The sequence below is a fragment of the Engraulis encrasicolus genome, chromosome 9, assembly GCF_034702125.1.
Source record: "Engraulis encrasicolus isolate BLACKSEA-1 chromosome 9, IST_EnEncr_1.0, whole genome shotgun sequence".
Lineage (NCBI taxonomy): Eukaryota > Metazoa > Chordata > Actinopteri > Clupeiformes > Engraulidae > Engraulis > Engraulis encrasicolus.
In genome coordinates this window covers 30,640,066-30,659,417 of record NC_085865.1, presented here as the reverse complement: position 1 = coordinate 30,659,417, position 19,352 = coordinate 30,640,066, and the positions used below count along the sequence as shown (strand labels likewise).

Below are 19,352 nucleotides of genomic sequence, written 5' to 3'. Positions count from 1 at the left end.
AACATGTCATGGCACTTCTGCTTTCTGGTCATTAAATAGCCCACCAGTGAGAGTTAGTAAGTAACCTCCACACAGCGTCCTTGTGCCTTCTTCAGACTACTCCACTACAGGGCCAAGACTTGCTTGACAATGCAGCATTCCACAAGTCTCTTCAGAAGCCTGGCCTTGGTGGCCATCATTGCTTCAGTTCTCTGGGCAACAGCAGGTACAGTAATGGGGATTCTCTTTCTCTTGATGGTAGAGGGTGTCATGATTGTTGTCATTGTTCCATTTGTTGAGCCAGTCAGTGGTGTGGTGTTTTATGTAATGGCAGGGCCGGTTTTAAGCATAGGCCGGCTAGGCGGTTGCCTAGAGCGCAATGTGAAGAAGGAGCGCCGAAATGGCGCTCTCCGATGCGTAATTTTGCGATATGGAGGTTTTTTTTTATGAAGTCGCAATCAACAAAGCGTGGCGAAAGCGCTCCTCACGGCAAAACGCCCCTCAGCCAATAGTAATATCGCTTTCAACTGTCTCTGGGAAGTCTGTGAACCAATAAACAGACAGTCCTGAGAAAGGGGGCGGGACGAGTGACTGCGTGCGATATATTTTGAAATTTGGAGATTCACTCGAGACAGACAGAGAGGGCAAGCGCCAACAGCAGTGTTGCTCTGCTGGGTGGAGAATTGTTATGTTCTCATTAAACCACTCATTGCATGATGCAGGAGTTGCAGAGGGTGTTTTGGAACTATGTGATTTAATCAGCAACCGTTTGTGATAATGGAAAGCCTAATAGTTATGAGGCTACTGTTTGGAATTAGAGGGAAAAAGAGCTTTGCTTTTGATCTGAGAAATCGCTAGTTAGCATGCTAACATTAGCCAAGTATGCCAAGCAATGAAATCCAGTAAAGTAGCTGTTAGTAGCCTACTCACTAACACCCACCTGACATCACAATACTTGCTTAGGTTGACAAGCAATGTAAAGTAAGACTGGTGCCATGTTTAAAACAATTTTAGCTGCCATATCTCCTTCCATCCACTTGAATGAATTACCTGCTTGTTGTAAGCTTAAAAAAAACATTGTTTCCAGACCAGAATGACATAGGCCTACATTAATCATGTAAATGAAACCATGCACAGCATGTTTTCATGCTGAGTGATGTAGTATTGCAGACAAGTGAGGCTATTTACTATATTTTGTATATTATGAAATTCAATAGCGTGACAGCTCTTCTCCCTTTCTCTCACCCTGTCCCTTCAAACACATAGATAGCCCCCTTCTCATTCTCCTACTCACAAATGCACCACTATTTCCAGTCCAGAAATGAAATTGGTTTGGAAGACAGCACAAATGTGTATCTTGTTAAAAGTGTTATGCTGACATGCTTTGTGATGCTGTAGGTAGTGTAGATAGACTATCAATGCAGACCTCCTTGGTAGGCCTATTGTCTACACATGCATTTTACATGCAAATGTACTGTATCACTCTCCTGGCATTTCAATTCCATTTTACAATTCAAACACATTGATAACCTCCCTCTCATCTGGGGTTGGGGGCACCGCCACCATTACATCCAGAACTCAAACTCGCCTAGGGCGCCAAATAAGCCAGAACGGGCCCTGTGTAATGGCATCTGTAAATGTGTTTGAAATGTCGTGTAAATGTGTAAACTAGAAGTGGAACGGATTTAGGAGAACATTGTTCTCATTCCGTTTCCTGACATGGACATTGTGGTAGTCAGTATATTGTAATCTTATTGAGACAAACTTTGATTTGCTCATGTTACCTGTCTTACAGATGCTCAAAAATACTCCTCGTGCTGTGAACTAGTATCGGATAAGGTGGTGACTGAGCCAGTCATTGGCTTCAGACTACAGAGGCCACACAACCACTGTGTCGCTGCTGTAATGTAAGTTATCTCCTGATGTCTCTCAGTAGACCTCATAAGTGTTAAGTAAGTTCGGAACATATGTGAAAACAAGCACTTAACAAATTAAATTACATAAGCAGCCATGTTAAACAATTCATTTTATTCCAGTATTTGATTGTAACTGTTCCATGTTCATGTCCATGTAGCCTGAAGACAGAGAAGAAGGAGCATTGCTGCCCTGTGCGTGCTCCATGGGTGATGGCTAAGATTGAAGAGTTTAGGTAAGTATTAGCTGTCAGTAATCTATTGCAACATGTTGCAAAATTAGAATCACGGTGACGGTGTCATCTTGTCAATCCATGAATCAATGTTTTAGTATGTCAGAAAGAATCCATGGCTTATGGGGATCAGGGCTGCTGGCAGGCCCACAACAAAGTCACCTGAAAGGGGGATATTCTCATACAATATAATCGCCATCAAATTCTTGGCCTTCATTCTGGGCCTGGGACAACTGACCTGGTTGTCCCCACTGTCGGCTTCCCTGACTGGGATCCCCATTGACTCTAATCTTCTTATCTGAACAACAGGAGGAACCTGGGGCAGGAGAGGACAATCAAACCCCGTACCACACTGTCTCGTCTCATCACCTCCACCCAACGGGCGTAACACAGCAGGGAGATACTCGACAGATGACCACCTCATGAACAACCTCATATATATTAATTGCTAAATTATTCATTTTTAACTTAATTGTTTTAATGTATTTTGTATAATGATGTATTTTTTCCATTCCATTTGACATTGATTCACAGTCGTTTAAATAAATGTGTTAAATGAAATGTTTTAAATGAATTCATTAAAATTATCTATTTATCTAATTTATTGCATTAAAGGAAGATGTTTCAGGTTAAACATCCATCGGTTATATTATATACTGCATTGAGTAATATGAAAACCTAACTTTTAAAGCACTTTACTTTGTTTCCTATGTGTGTGTTAACATTTTGTGAGCAGTGTGTACTGGAGACATTCTGTTGCAATCCATAAGACAAATAAAATATTTGTAATGTAGACCATCATGTCCTTGTTTCATTTATGAGGGAGGTATACTGTGGCTTGCCATCCATTTAAATGTTACATCTGATATGCAATGCAAACATAATGTATTATATTTGTATTGTCTATGTTTGTATGTCAATTTGGACGTTGGAGTCTGTAATAAAACTTTGATTGATTGAATACTTCAATGTGAAGCTGTCCCACCCTCATCTCATCTCTTCTACACTGTAGCCTACATTCTATGGTAAATATAGCACAATCTGTTAGCAGCAACAGTTGTACACTGTAGTATAGGCCTGCTTGTATGCCTGGCAAGTCTGAGTTAGCAAATTGTGGAATAATAAAGTCCTTGAATTCAACCTCTAAAACAACCTTGGGAAAGAAGGATGCATATGTTTTAGCCTCTGTGGTTGTCACGGTCGAGGACAGTTGAATCATGACAAACTCAGCCCCTTTTCATAAATTAGACGACCAGAGCACCCACCATACTAAACGCTATTATTTTGCACATAGTGACTGGCATTTCGATGCACCTGCATCTTCTTCAGACCCTGGGTATAGGCGATGAAAAGTAGTCCAGTTTGTCCTGAAACCGTGGGGAAGATTTATTTGGGTATGATACAGTAAGAAAAGAGCAGCATTCTCTATTTATTTATTTATTTTTTTAAGATTCTTTTTAGTCTGTTTCGATTTTATTTGATAAGACAGTGTGAGAGGTGGACAGGAAGCTAAGTGGGAGAGAGACGGGGCAGGGTCGGCAAAGGACCCGGGCCGGGAATCGAACCTGGGTCAGCCGCATGGCAAGCGAGTGCCCTACCGGTTGTCCATGGCAGGGCCCTCTATTTATTTCTATTCATGCTCAGAGACAAGCTTCAGAAACAAAAATGCATAACTACAGTACGTACATGTGTGTCCAGAACAACCAACACAACAGAAAACAATGAGTCAGACTCAGAATCATCATCAGGTCTTGCCTCATACATTACCATATATGGTTATCAATTGATTTGTTATTCATGCCCTTGCCTGGAGCAAGACCAATAATACCACCAATACTTCTAATGACACTACTCAAAACTTTGTGAATCACGTCAGGCTGGCTTGGCCTCCCATTACTGTATGTTTAATATTTACAGGCATTCCGATCTTAATTTGAGCATTTACAGCAATTTGATGGGACATGTTTAAAGTCATGATACACTTAATGTTTAGTCATTAGCCAGTCATTCTGCCTCTGGATGATTACACAGAAGCATTTCATGGATGCAGGTTAGACAAGTGCTCTGAGAAATGGATTTCAATGGAAGTGGCCATACAAATGCTGATTTAGAGTTCAAGTTGTGATAGTCAAGACGTCATGTCCTTTACCTTTCTATTTTTCAATGTGTGTGTGTGTGTGTGTGTGAGTGCGCGAGACAGAGATAGAGATAGAGAGAGAGAGAGGGGAAGGAAAGAAAGAAAGAAAGGAGAAGGAGGCGGTGGCAACGGTTGTGGCGGTGGTGGTGGTGGTGGTTAGGGAGGCAGAAGAAGCCACTCATGTACAGTATCTTTACGTTCACCTGATTAATCATGGCAGTATTATGTGTACATGCGTCACTGGATATAGAGACCACTGTATGTCCCAACCACTACGATTCCTGCTGAATATCGAATCATGTCATTAGGCGTTGGCTTTGCTGCTGAGATCATCAGAATGCTGTCATAGACTTCAGAGGAAGGTGAAGAACTCCTCTTTCCGAGTAAACAAACAAAAACAAACATTGAACATTAAAATGTGTGACTGGAACAGCCAACACAACAGAACAAAAGAGTCTCAAGCTTCAACAGGCCTGGGCTTATGCACATTATTATACTAGGCTATATGTTGATACTTTTTTATCCTTATAAGATAAAGTGTAGCACTCTAAGCTTCATTATTTTTTCATATGGTTTGATGTACATGGATTTTGATTATTCACTGCATATCGAAGGTGGTTATTTGGTCAGTCGTGGCTATTTTAAAACATTGGTGTAGGATCACTTAAAATATTGTATATTTCCATGATCTCACAGTCACCACACCTTCGCTTCAACTGGTGTCAGAAGTGGGATGACCAGCCATGAGGTCATCGCGCCCAGCTGTGTTAGCCATATGAGGGACCCTAGGATGGATAACCCTGGTGCGAGTGTAGTGGAGGGTTATGGATTTTTGGGGCCTCCTGAAATGGGAGAAGCATTAGGGTTATCCAAACCCTCGTATGGCTAACACACCTGAGCAGGCGTCTGATTGGTCATCCCACTTCTGACACCATTTGTATTGAAGGGGAGTAGAGTTGCCCCGCCAGAACTTGAACCCAAACCTTCTGGGGTACCATACTGGGGCTATGGCCGCTACACCAAAGAGGCAGGCAAGAGCGCACCCACAACCCTAGTGATGAGCACTCCATCACAAGACACATTGTTAAGTCTTGACTTTGTGGTAGTCGATTAAGGGACAAGGATGCTGTGTGGAGGCAACTCTCAATGGGAGGATTTAATGACCACAGAATGCAGACGATTCACTGCATGTTTCTTGAAGGATTTTAGGGTAAATAACTGTCATTTTAGGGTAAATAACCTCCTTCACGGTTAAACAATGGCAGGTCTGTGGAGGTGAGAATGAACATGTGATCTGTGATGTGTGGGTTGTTTGTGAGTGTTGAGCTGTTTCCTTCCTGCTAACATCTGTTTACCACTCACTACAGGAAGACGCACACGGTGTGTTGAACATGACTTCACCTTGTGTTGTCAAGATTTAAAAGTATCAGATAAGTTAAAATGAAAACACACACACACACACATACACACACACACACAAGTCAAGTCAAGTCAAGGTGAAGTCATGTTCAACACACCGTGTGCGTCTTCCTGTAGTGAGTGGTAAACAGATGTTAGCAGGAAGGAAACAGCTCAACACTCACAAACAAGTTAAAAGTAAGTTATAAGTTAAAATTAGATAAGTTAAAATGAAAACACACACACACACACACACACACACACACACACACACACACACACACACACACACACACACACACACACACACACACACACACACACACACACACACACACACACACACACACACACACGTTTACACACAAACAGACAAAGGGTGGGGGTAAAACACTTCATGTACATTCAGACATAGTCATGTGTATGAGGTCAGACTTGTTGAAGTTTATGACTCATTGCTTCCTGTTGTGTTGGCTGGTCTTACACATGCACATGTGTCTTTTTGTTTGTTTATGCACAACTTTAAGGAAGTAAAGTTCTCTGAGCAATCCTGTGACATTCGTGACAGGTTTTAGATAAAGTGCACGTGAACACACAAGTGGAAGAATGTATCAATTAACAAAATTCAAGACACCGCACACTGCTTACTTTTTCTTTCTTTATTTTTCGAGAGCGAACCTGATGACGCACTGGGCGAAACGCGTTGTTCCCTCCGAAAAATAAAGTAAAGAAAAAGTAAGCAGTGTGCGACGTCTTTTGAATTTTGTTCATTGATTCACCTTCGCCTGCCTCACACCTGCACCTGCATTGCTGAGGGCTTGTGCACAAGGACTCTAATGAACTTTGATGGGGAAGAATGTATGTACTGTATCCTAATGTGTTCAACCCATCTCCACCTCTCGATAGCACTTGAGCCCGAGTTTGTCTGGTCTTTCATTTCTGTCAGGTGTGGTATTCATCCGACAACGTTGAAATAAGTACATGGGCCAGACCGGATACATGCAACCACAGGGGTCACAGTTCACTGTTCACACACATCACTATCATCACCTAAATATATTTGCACCATGTCCTAAACAAAGACGTTTCATCATCAAGCCATCCTCCAGAGTATATCGGAGGAGTTTCTGAAACTATGAATACACGCAGTGTTTCCTTTTGTAAAATAGAAACCGAGAACAGAGAGAGAGGAGAAACTGGCTGCTTGTGTTTCATAGTGACATGCAATGCAGTGACCAAGGCCTACGGGTATGGTGATGCAGGTCAGACAGAGAAGGGTACAAAAGAAAAGAAGGGGGAAGCTATTACACCGGCCGTGTTCAATTCCAATCCGAAGTCCTTTGCCTATCCTTCCCATCTCTTTCTCCCACTCGTTTCCCCAAAAACAATTATATAAAAAAAGATGGGAAAGTGGTGCCTCCTCCAACTAAGCAACTCATGAAAAGGTGTGTTAGATGTGCTTCAGTACAGTGAGAAAGGGAGTGAGTAATGCTTAATAACCCCCCCCACACACACACACACACACATATATACATGAACACTCATTTCATATTTTTAGCATAGGCTGCTGTGTGAGGTTTTAACAAATGACTAATCTCAATAAGAACATCCTAGGCTAGTTTCCATGTCATCAATCATGCTGAATGTCCATGGTCACGGTGTGTGTGTGTGCGTGTGCGCGTGCGCGTGTCTGTGTCCGTGTCCGTGTCCGTGTCCGTGTCTGTGTCTGTGTGAGAGAGTGCCAATGAGCCTGACTCTTTGGTATAGCAGTAGTATGGTAGCCCAATTTGCAAAGGGCCTCTGATTGGAATCTAACACGGTGTGGTCCATTTGTCGATTCTGATTGTCTGATAGCCGTGGTAAATCAGGCGTAAACCCACACCTTTCAACTGAAGATTCTATGCGCATCTAAGTTAGACCCGGTGCATCTACGTTGATAATGAGAATATGTTGCAGTTGTGGTAGGAAATCTGCAAGAAGAGCACATCTTTGCACCACCTGTGGTTGGGGTATCAGTGTGATTGCAAAGACATTTCATGGCTGCGGTGTTTATCTCCCCTTGCTGAGTTTGTTTTGTAGCGAAGTGTGTGTCTGGCAGCGCGACGAACGCACGCACGCCTGGTAGTGGTTGCCGGGGTAACCAATCACTTTCTCAACTTGTCAACTGAACGACACGGGGCAAATTTATTGTTGTTATTAAAGAGTTTTGAAATAAATTTGGTCAGCGATTAAGTGTAAAAGTGTTAGATAAGCAATAAGCCACTTGGACCTGTGGGTTGTGTTCTATTTACAATGGTTGTGCTCTATTTACCACTTCGTGTCATGCCCCACTCCCATTACACATTGTAAATCGAGCACAACCCACGGCCTCTCGTGGCTTATTGCTCAAATTGAACCCGGGTCGCCGGTAACATAGCTCACCGAACCACCGTTTTCTTTTGTACCCTTCCCTGTCTTGCCCGCATTACCATACCCGTAGGCCTTGGTCATTGAATTGCTCATCACCATGCAACATAAGCAGTCAGATGCTTCTCTCTCTGTTCTTGGTTTCTAATTTTAAAAAGGAAATACTGTGTGTATTCATAGTTTCAGAAACTCCCTCGATACACACTATGACTTGATGATGACACATGTTTGGTTGGGATATGTTGCAAATATCTTTTAGTGATGATGATGACCCTATTGAGGGGGACCCTATCGAAAATTAGATGTCACATCTCAAGAGGCACTCCCCGTAAATAAATAAATGATGATAATGATGATGGTGTGTGTGTGTGTGTGTGTGTGTGTGTGTGTGTGTGTGTGTGTGTGTGTGTGTGTGTGTGTGTGTGTGTGTGTGTGTGTGTGTGTGTGTGTGTGTGTGTGTGCACTTCTCAGTCTGCCGGTCTGTCTGTCTGCCGGTCTGTCTGTCTTCAATGCTAGGAAAGGTTGATTCAATGAATCTACCCTTCTTCGCGATAGAAGACCTTATGACAAATTCAGCCTGTGTGCGTGGCCATACCACTACTTCTCACATTGTAGAACTCCAGTGAGTACATACGTACCCGCCTCAGCACTGTTTTCTCTTTGTTATCTTCAGCTCCCTCTAGGGGCAGAACATGCTCATACACTGCATGCTGGGTCGTGCCTACTCTGGCAGTCGGTTGACACCTTGGTTTGACATCGCCACTTGTCACCTTGGTTTTGTTTGTTGTCTCAGTTTGTTTGTCAGTCTGTTGTTAGTAACCAATTTGGTCAATGAATGGATTTGCATGTATGCTAGGAACGGTTGTAGTGTCTATGAGTAATCGCTCTTTTAAAGGTATTTTCTGGGCTTTTATGCCTTCATTTGGACAGGACCATGAGAGAGCATGACACGAAATGAGTGGGAGGAGGAGGGGAAGGATCAGGAACTGACCTTGGGTTGGAATCAAACCCGGGTCCCCAGCGTGGTATGGCGCCTTAACCCACAGAGTCACCACACCCCCGGCCATTCATTCCCGTAGTCCGTGTGACTTTCCATGCCATAAAGCACAATGTGAACTCCATCTTGGTCTTACACATTCAAATCATGAGAAACATAAGGTTTTTACTGTATTGAATTATGGGCTTTTTATTGCCTTTATTTGACAGGATAGTCTGCAGGGGAAGAAATAAACGTAATTTCAAATTCTTTGTATGACCAGTGCATGTAAAGAAATTGACAATAAAGCCGACTTGACTTGACTTGATAGTGAAGATAGTGACAGGAAGTGAGTGGGCAGAGAGAGATGGGGAAGGGTTGGCAAAGGACCCGGGCTGGGAGTCAAACCCGGGTCGGCCGCATAGCAAACGAGTGCCCCACCATTTGCGCCACGGTAGGGCCTACTGTATTGATTTCTGTGATGCATGAAAGTCACATGATTTACTGTAACACCAGTCTGTTGGTTGAGCATGCTTGTTGTCATAGTGATACTTTTGTCATGAGTCAGTAAATGCTGTGCCTTTGACGTTGTGCATCTTGCAAATATCACACCTTCAAAAGCCACGAAACACCAACATATCACATAGCAGCCTGATCTCCAAAAATTCCGTGCTCCTGGACACGGATGTTAAGGACACGAAATCCGTGTCCAGGAGCACGGATTTTCCCAAAATTCCGTGCTCCTGGACACGGAATTGTTTTCCGTGCTCCTGGACACGGAAGTGCTTTCTATAGGCTATTACCACAGCACCGTGTAACTATATCATTAGACAATACATACCAAATGCTAATTCTAACAAAATAATGCTATAGCAATTTAAGTTGTGCCCTGACCAAAACATTCCCTAACCTTAACCTGTCATTAAAGACATATTTTTGAGAAATATCTTTTCCAGTTGGTTGGTAGGCAATTGAAATCATATAATGAATGAAAGAAAACTAGCTGTGCCCAGATCAAAACAATCCCTAACCCTAACCTGTCAGTAGGAAATGTTTTTTTTTTTAGAAAAAATATTTGAAATTAGAAAAATCATCTGAGAAAACACAAGACTGTAGAGAGAGCACTTCTCTGTGTCCATCACAGAAAATAATTCTGTATCCAGGAGCACGGAAAACAATTCCGTGTCCAGGAGCACGGAATTTTGGCAAAATCCGTGCTCCTGGACACGGATTTTGTGCCCTTAACATCCGTGTCCAGGAGCACAGAATTTTTGGAGATCATGTTGCACATAGTGATGCATGTGGTGTGTGCTTGTGCTTTCAATCCCAAAACATATTTTTGCAGGCAACCACTGAAGCCGGCATACACTTTGAATCTCTGGGCTATACGCAAGTTAAAATTTTCAGTTTTAAAATGTAGGCCTACTATTGTTGATAGACGTTTCTTTTATTTAATTCCAAGAAGATGGTCTCTAATGATTGATCTTTTGATAAACGGAATAGTGGTGTGATTGTGCGAATGACGCCAAATTATGTCAAAAATATGATATGACGGAGTTTTGCAATATTTTACTAGTTCCTCTTCAAACCATTTACCAAGCAGTCTTACTCAAGATCTTTACAGTATTTGAAAAAAGAAGAAATTGGCACATAACTGAGCAAATTACATTACATTTTGTACATTACATTACAGTGGATTTGGCAGATGCTTTTTTAACCAAAGCGACTTACGGTACAATCGCGGACATAATCTTAGCTAATCATAGCCAACATCACAGCTGATACGAAGTCCATAGGAAATATACTGAGCAACAAGCGCAGATGCTAAGTAGGGGTTGGGGCAGCTCAAGCATTAGTGTAGTAGCTAGTCACTATTGAGAAGAGATTTACTTGCTTCATGAAGGCAAAAAGAGATGTGCCTATAGTCTTGCTGCCTCTGGGAGACTGTTCCACCACTGAAGAACGACAGAGAACAGTCTTGACTGGGATCACTTAGAGCGAGCAGGCGGCAGGGCCAGAAGGCTTGTGTTGGAGGAGCGTAGTTCTCTTCCAGGAACATGGCTGAAGTACAGTATGTCCTTCAGATAAGTTGGAGCTGTTCCTGCGGCAGAACCAATCAGACTGTATAGCAACAACTTCCATCACATCACACCTGATCTGAAGGAATTCCATGAAAAGAACACACAGCCCCTTTACTAGGGAGGCAAAATCTGTCCCATGATGATGGGGTCTCAGAAAGGTCAGAGAAAGATTTATGATGGGGTCATGAAATCGTGATGGGGTCTAGAAATCTTAAAATACTGGCAAACGCTACAGTGGTGAAATACCTTTTCCAGTCGGTCGGTCCATACCAAATTCTATTATTAAATGAAATTCTATGACAGGTACTGTAAGTTGTTCTTTAGCTCTTTTGTGAAGTGAAAGTGAAAGCCCAACTGGGAAACTCCAACTCCCATTGTCATTGTGACACAGCACTCCACAGCACAAGTGCATACTGCACACACAAAATTGCATATATGCCTCAGCCGTGCAATGGTGTAGCCCCCAATGGCACCCGAAAGGGAGCAGTGTGGCGGGACGGAATCATACTCAGGATACCTCAGTCATGGAGGAGGATGGGGCAGAGCACTGGTTAATTACTCCCCCCACCAATCGGGTCGGGAGTAGAATCGGCAACCTTTGACTGACGGCGGAACCGCTTACCCCTGACTGGCCACCTTTACTTTATAAAGCAGAAGATTATGGCTGAGGATAATTAATGTTTTATTGTTATTATTATTCACAATTGTGTATGCCATTATCTAAATGTCTATGGGTTGATCAGTGGCTTCGCATAGACCTCCGGTCTACAGCTTGCTTGAAAGGATGTGGTTAGCCAATGTTTTCAACAAACTGCCGTCTGTCAAATGTGAACAATCCTGACATCTGTGTGCAAAGAGGGTAATGGGCAAAAACATGATCACACACTTTAGTTTAAATAAACTTCAGCCTACGGCACTACCCCTGTATATAAGGACAGCACTGTCTGTGGACACTTAAGAAATTACTCAAGACCCATCTTTTTACCCATTTTTATAGCTCAAATCCTCCTGCTTTTAGACTATCCTTGCCCACTGTTTGATTGTATTGTCTTATTGTCTGTTTCCTATCGATTAATGTGCAATAGCCTATGACTTATAGTTATTTAATTCTATTTTACTTGACCATATCTTGCCTACTTTTGTTGTGTTTATGTGCTTTTCTTGCTGCTTTTAAATTATTTTATCTTCTGACATTTTACTGTTCGAGCACTTTGAGTTGCAATGTTTGTATGAAATGGTCTTTATGGATTGTACAGGTAGCTGTTAATACCTGCTGGGCATTGCTGCCTGACGCACCTCCTCCGGTGCCCATGGGTCAGCAAGAGAAAATAAGACTTGTGACACAAACATCTTTATTGTATAAATTACTAGACAAACATAGGGAACACATTCACATTCATCATGCATGCACAGGAGGTGCCTTCCTCAACCACCCTCGCAGGTAGCTGTAGCCCTACGCCAGAAGCAGATGTCGTCAGGTGGTGTCCAGCCTTCTCTGCGGTGTTTCGGCCCTGAACCACAACACCGCCAACTCCGGCTAGTGGGCCAACAGTGAGTGGCCAGGCTCACTGCCCATCTGCCTCTGGCGTACAGCTCACACCAACAATACATACGTTTCACACATTTGATAAGCATAAATTTTTTTAAAAAAAATTAAAATAAAATTTAAAAGGAAAATAAGGCAGCTGTGCTCGGGTGCGTTGGTTGCTGCTGGGAGATAGGCTTGCTGTTCCCTGCAGCTGCTGTCTGGGGGGTTAGGTGTTCTTCCCCCAGTTTCTGTCCTTCCTCCGCAGCCAGAGCCAAAAGCTCCCTTTCTCCGCCTCCTCTGCCAGTTCCTTTGCTGCCTTCTTAAGCTTCCTTCCGGTGACTCCCACGTCCTTTAGGAGGCGTAGAGTCGACAACCCCATAAAGCCTCTGCATCCAACCTCCACTGGGTAGATAGTAGTCTTCCAACCCGCCTCTCGGCACTCAGCAGCCAGCTCAGAGTACTTGGCCTTTTTCCGCTCAAAGGCAGCCTCGATTCCTTCCTCACTATAAATAAAAGTATTATTATTATTATTATTACTATTACTATACAAACAATCTAGGCTAGATCCATGTGTGCTCCTTCCGTAGAACAGACAATGTGATACATACTGACACAAAGATGATTTCATGTGTCAGCATAACTAATGGAAATATCACACCCCCCGAAGCCACCATCTCAACATAGCAATAGTGTGATGTATGTGGTCAACCGCTGGCGAATGCAAGGATGTTTGCATCTCTTCAAGTCTCAGGAACAGATTCATAACAGATCATATTTTATTTCTCTCAGTCATCATTTTTTATGTGAATAAGTCCTACATAGTCCTACATCATTTTGACTTTGAAAATGGTTGTGTCACATCAACTCTTCAAAAACTGGTTACGGAAAATAGTATAAAATAGTATAGCCTATTTTGAACTTCTACCACAGTGTCTTGCTCAATACCTCATGAGGTTTCAGAGCTCAACACATACCTGAACAGTTCAAGCTGCACATACATGTATCTTTCAAGGGGACCTTGGGATACCTACATCTTAGAAAGCCACTGCAGGGCCTTCTGGACATAGCTAAGAAATGAAGTATGAAGTATCAGTAATTATTATCACATACTGTCATGACACTCCCATCAAATTCACCAGGAACTCTTATTTTGAGGAATTTTAGGGTGGTGATTTTAGTTTGGTGAACCAGGCTTTCACTTAATGGAAAAAGAAAACTCTGGATATTCTCTGCTTACTCCACATTGGGATAACACTTTGCTTGAAGTTACAACCTGGCTTCTGTCTTGAAGTTCTCTACTTCAATAGAAAACATCTGTCTCTCATTTAGGCATACAGTAGTTTGACTTTGATGCTTTGTCACAGGGTAATTTGACTTGGGTAGACATGACAATGCATGAAAGAGATATAAGTAGGGTGTACTTGTGAGGGACATAGGCCCACTAGTATAGATTGAAGATGCTCGGACAATGACCGCTTTCAATGCTTTAGCCTTTAACCTTGTATACAGGGCCATTGACAGACTTGTCCAAAACCCAGACAAAATAGTCTAGAACTCGTGATGTGGTTTAGAGGTGCAGTTTTTACAGTCCTACTTCCTGTCAACAACGTGCTGATTTACTTTGTGGTCTTAAAAGAGAAAGAAAAAGTGGTAAAAAAAAAGAGAAAAAAGAAACATATATATATAGAGAGAGAGACTGACATTTCACAGCTGTAAACTTTTGAAACATTTCACTGTGTATCTGAAACTTGCTTGTGAGAAGCACAATGAAGAATCTTATGCTGATTGCTGCGATGGGCCTTTTGTTGGTCTCTGCCACTGCCATCGGCCGCTGTAAGTACCTTCACAGAATAAGAAATAGTCGGCCATGTTTGTGAGATAGAGAGTAGATATCCTGCAATGTTTTGGACACATTGTATGATAATTAAACATGCAGGAGAATGACTTTGTTTTCACATAATATTAATTAACATACTGTAGGCCTATACTGTATCATGTTCATCCAATGTTTCTCTTATACTAAAGGAAGAATCTGCTATTTTGTTGAAATACTGAATGTGTTGTATTGTCTTTCAGTTCGCATGCCCACCGTTGTGACTACTACGTGCTGCAAAGAAGTCTCCAACGTCATGGTCAAAAACACCACTGGCTTCAAGCGCCAGTATGCTCAACCTCCATGCCTTAAGGCCATCGTGTGAGTACCAAAATATCAAGATATTTGTCCACTCTGTGTCCTGAAATCCATCCAGCCTTTTTGACCAAATAGTGACTGCACTGTATGGAAAAGTCTTTGGGTTAAAAGAGGCATTGGGTCAGAGTGGTGAGGTGTTTCTCAACTACAATAGATATCAGGATTGAAATTGCTCCAATTAGCCAGGATTAATATATATACACACTTTTTTTTTATTTAAGGAAAGAATGGAAAGCATGTGAAAAGAAATAATCTTTGAAAAATAAGCCATTTTTCAAATAAGAATAGTGTTCCTTGGGTTTCCTTTGGATTCTATTGACTGATTATTTGTATCTTTTTTTGCAGTTTCACCACGGCTGATAAGAAGCAGTACTGCACTGACCCACATGCACCATGGGTGGCACGAAGGCTGAGAGGTATTTGAAATCACTTACTGTAGAAGTTAAATATCCACTGCAGAATTTGACTCTGAAGAAGACACACAGCATTGAAACATTAATCCTTATACAGTATTTACACCAGTTATTTTTAATGATCCAGTCATCTCTGGCCTAGTCTTTTAGAAGTAAGCTGGCCTTATTGTATTCTCTATTCTCTACTGTCTATGTTTAGCATTTTTACACATTATTCTATATGGTGTACTATCTATTAACTACCTCGATCTCTATCAATTAGCGTACCGTTAATCAAAACTTTGATCAAACTTTCACCCCTTTCTTTCCAGAGCTGTCTGCTTTGAACAAAACTGATGTGTGAGTTCGACTGGTAGAATGGGTCGATGAGGATGGATGAAAATCTCATTCAATTACTCTTCATAAAATGTTGCTTCAAGATTGTCTTTTGTCTTACTTAATAAGCTGAAATATAATGGTGATTGGGATAATGTGTCTAAGTTCAATAAAGACAAAGAGACTTTTTTTAAAAAAAATTGCATCTATTTTTGTATTATGTGCCTTTTATTCAATCTTTTTTTTTTTTTTAATAAATCTTTTTTAAGCTGTTGCCGGAATTGTCTGGTGAATCACTGATCTTTTGTCCTCCCAATCTCTTTATGTGGCTAAATAAAACAGACATAGATTAGTGTTTCTGGAGGCATGACAGTCATGTTGAGGCAAAGTAGTACATTTTGCAGTGTTAATTCATAAAGAGAGTGAAAGCAACTAGAAGAGTGTTAAATTTGATTCACAAAGAGTTGAACTGACACTGCTAAATAAGAACCCATTTCACATTACATCAGAAAAAAGAGCGGACATTAAGATATGTAGATGAAGAAACGTAGATGTAGATGCAGAGAATAAGTTATGTAGATGCAGGTGAAGATGAATAAACGGCATGTCAGAGTTATTGCTGTCAGGTTGTAGAAATCCCTTGTGACACTTGATGTCCAAAGGTCACACATCACAGCTTTGCAGCTGTACTCTTTCATTTTTAGTGCTAAGGCCTGGGTCCTTGTCTACAATGCTACCTTAGGGACTTTTCAAGATTATCTTAAGCTCTAATAATGTAGACTTATGTTGCTTCCTGGGAATGTCCATCTCTTTCCGAGGCCCCTAGACACTTGTGAAGACTCTTCTCTCCAAACTCTCTTCATAATTAAACAAACCCGTGCAAACTGGAACACTACTCGTCCGTCCTAATGTCGTATTGAGTATTTTGCATTTTAGTCCAAATATTATACATGTATGTTGCTGATTGTGTTCTCTGTTGTAAGCCATGATACATTAACCTGTCTCTAAAGTAAAGGACATATGCCATACATATGCCTTGGGTCTGCGAAGGGGAAAACATTCTTGCACATGATTGGATGGACCACTTGTATGATATTTATTTTTAATGAGGTGCAGCTTCAAACTCTCACAGATTTGAACATACAGTTTCTGAAACAACTGTTGTGCCTCCCTCATTTTTCCCCTTCTCCACTACGCCTAAACTTTGACCATAGGGAGGGGCCTGTGTTACATATAAAACAAAATCTGGCAATCCTCATTGGTTCGGCTGCATGGCAATTCAGGAGCTGGGCAAATGTGAACATCCTTCACCCCCTCGTGTAAGCTCATGAAGCTGAGTGGAAATACCCGAGGGTTTGGTGACAGCCAGGTTAAGGTTGCATAGGCATAAAAAATAATACACAAACAACAAACCACAATGCTACTACTCTCTGGTAGCTTTACAAATCACTTGTTGGTAATAATATCTTCAATCATATAAAAAAATATGCTTGTTGCTTACTCAGGTCATAATATATATATATATGTATGTTGCTGATTGTGTTCTCTGTTGTAAGCCATGATACATTAACCTGTCTCTAAAGTAAAGGACATATGCCATACATATGCCTTGGGTCTGCGAAGGGGAAAACATTCTTGCACATGATTGGATGGACCACTTGTATGATATTTACTTTTAATGAGGTGCAGCTTCAAACTCTCACAGATTTGAACATACAGTTTCTGAAACAACTGTTGTGCCTCCCTCATTTTTCCCCTTCTCCACTACGCCTAAACTTTGACCATAGGGAGGGGCCTGTGTTACATATAAAACAAAATCTGGCAATCCTCATTGGTTCGGCTGCATGGCAATTCAGGAGCTGGGCAAATGTGAACATCCTTCACCCCCTCGTGTAAGCTCATGAAGCTGAGTGGAAATACCCGAGGGTTTGGTGACAGCCAGGTTAAGGTTGCATAGGCATAAAAAATAATACACAAACAACAAACCACAATGCTACTACTCTCTGGTAGCTTTACAAATCACTTGTTGGTAATAATATCTTCAATCATATAAAAAATATGCTTGTTGCTTACTCAGGTCATAATATATATATATATATATATACTGTATATATATATATATATATATATATATATATATATATATATATATATATATATATATATATATATATATATATATATATTGACATGTATTTTTATTTCTCAGGTCATAATATTGACAGTGACAAAGGCTTGCCTACAAATGTGCGATTAGCTGCTCTAAAATGCAAAATTGACATGCATTTTTTTCCCTCACTTCTCTTGAACACAACGCACTGTGCTGTAGTAGAAATGAAAATGAAAGTGAGTCAATTTGGTCAATTCGATCACACATCACAGCACACACTGGACACACACTGGACACACACACACACACACACACACACACACACACACACACACACACACACACACACACACACACACACACACACACACACACACACACACAAACCCTAGAGCTGCACTTTACCCATTGTAATTCCTATCAAAGTGGCATTCCTGCTAATGGCATCCTGGTTACATGGTACTGAAACAGTGAAATGATCAGTACACATTAGTAGGGGTCAGCGCCGCTGACAGCTTTGGTCAGGCCCAGGATAAAGTAATATGAAAACTAATTTCATTTATTTCCTTAACCAGTGAATATAAATAAATTGACAATGACTTGATTTGATTAATATCAGCGGTGTCAGCAGCACAAGATTTACACTACTACATTGGAAGAGAGTCATTGGGCATTTCTCAAAACCTAGTGCGCACACTTCCAAGTGTATCAGCCTAATTAGTCATGCCCAGTGATTGGATATTCTTTGGTGAACTCTACTGAGTATCCAATCACTGGGTGTGTGACTAATAAAGAGTATCCAATCACTGGGCGTGACTAATTAAGCTGAATACACTTGGAAGTGCGTGCACTGGGTTTTGAGAAATACCCAAGAAGTGGCAACTGAATGTTCATGTCATATACAGGCCACATGCTAAACAGGCACTAGCATGCCTGCTAAAGGCTTTTGGACGGTGACCACAGGACCTTAAAGGACCTGTACTGACAGGCAGACACCCTTTGCAGTTGTGACCACTGCTGTTGGGACCTCAACAAAGTCTACTACAGCCTAGTGCCAGTCTCTCTTCCCGTACACCAAATTAAATCTCTCAAGCATGCTGTAGCACAGGGGTATTCAATGAAAAGTCACTGAGGGTCAGTTCATCAAATTCCTCACAAAGAGACAAACTTAATATTACAGTATATATAGATAGCGCGCCTAATGTTTCCATTTTGTTCAGACCTCATGCGTTGGGCCAGAACTTTGCCATGCAAGGGCCGGATCATGGCCCTGGGGCCACCCATTGAAAAGGCCTGCTGTAGCAAATTGGCAGACATATGGCAAATGCTTGTGTAAAAGATAACAAGTGGAGTGCATTAAAGACCAGAAATAGGATCGAGATTGGTCAACTTCAGCAACAACAACCTTTTTGTGTTTTATGTTTTGTGTTCTGTTTATAGGAGGAGCTGTGACTTCCTTTTGTGACTGAGTGTCAAAAGCTGTGCAGGGGTGACGCTGACCAGTGTTATTATAAGCTACTTAGCTACGTACTGTATTTTCAAGCATATAGCCCCAGCTTGTAGTCATCAAAGACAAGAGCAGACTAAAAAACAGCAGCAATGAAAATTGTGTTGACAATGGCCATTGCAGGAGCGCTGCTTGTGACAGTCATAGCAAAGAAGCCATGGGGTC

General features: G+C 41.5%; 1 protein-coding gene across 1 annotated transcript; it reads left to right on the top strand.

Annotated features, from left to right (window-relative positions):
- Window positions 1–14,398: 14,398 nt before the first annotated feature.
- Window positions 14,399–19,149, top strand: LOC134455259 (eotaxin-like). Its single transcript, XM_063206280.1, has 4 exons — window positions 14,399–14,484; window positions 14,728–14,845; window positions 15,188–15,258; window positions 19,121–19,149. Exons 1-4 carry the CDS (start codon window positions 14,418–14,420, stop codon window positions 19,147–19,149), a joined length of 285 nt encoding a protein of 94 aa, XP_063062350.1. The 5' UTR covers window positions 14,399–14,417.
- The last annotated feature ends 203 nt before the right edge of the window (window positions 19,150–19,352 follow it).

Excerpts from the sequence above, each read along its gene's own strand:
- LOC134455259 (XM_063206280.1), top strand. The coding sequence starts at position 14,418 with ATGAAGAATCTTATGCTGATTGCTGCGATGGGCCTTTTGTTGGTCTCT. Across the intron at positions 14,846-15,187 it reads CCATGCCTTAAGGCCATCGT|TTTCACCACGGCTGATAAGA; the intron begins GTGAGTACCAAA and ends CTTTTTTTGCAG. Across the intron at positions 15,259-19,120 it reads GGTGGCACGAAGGCTGAGAG|GAGGAGCTGTGACTTCCTTT; the intron begins GTATTTGAAATC and ends TTCTGTTTATAG.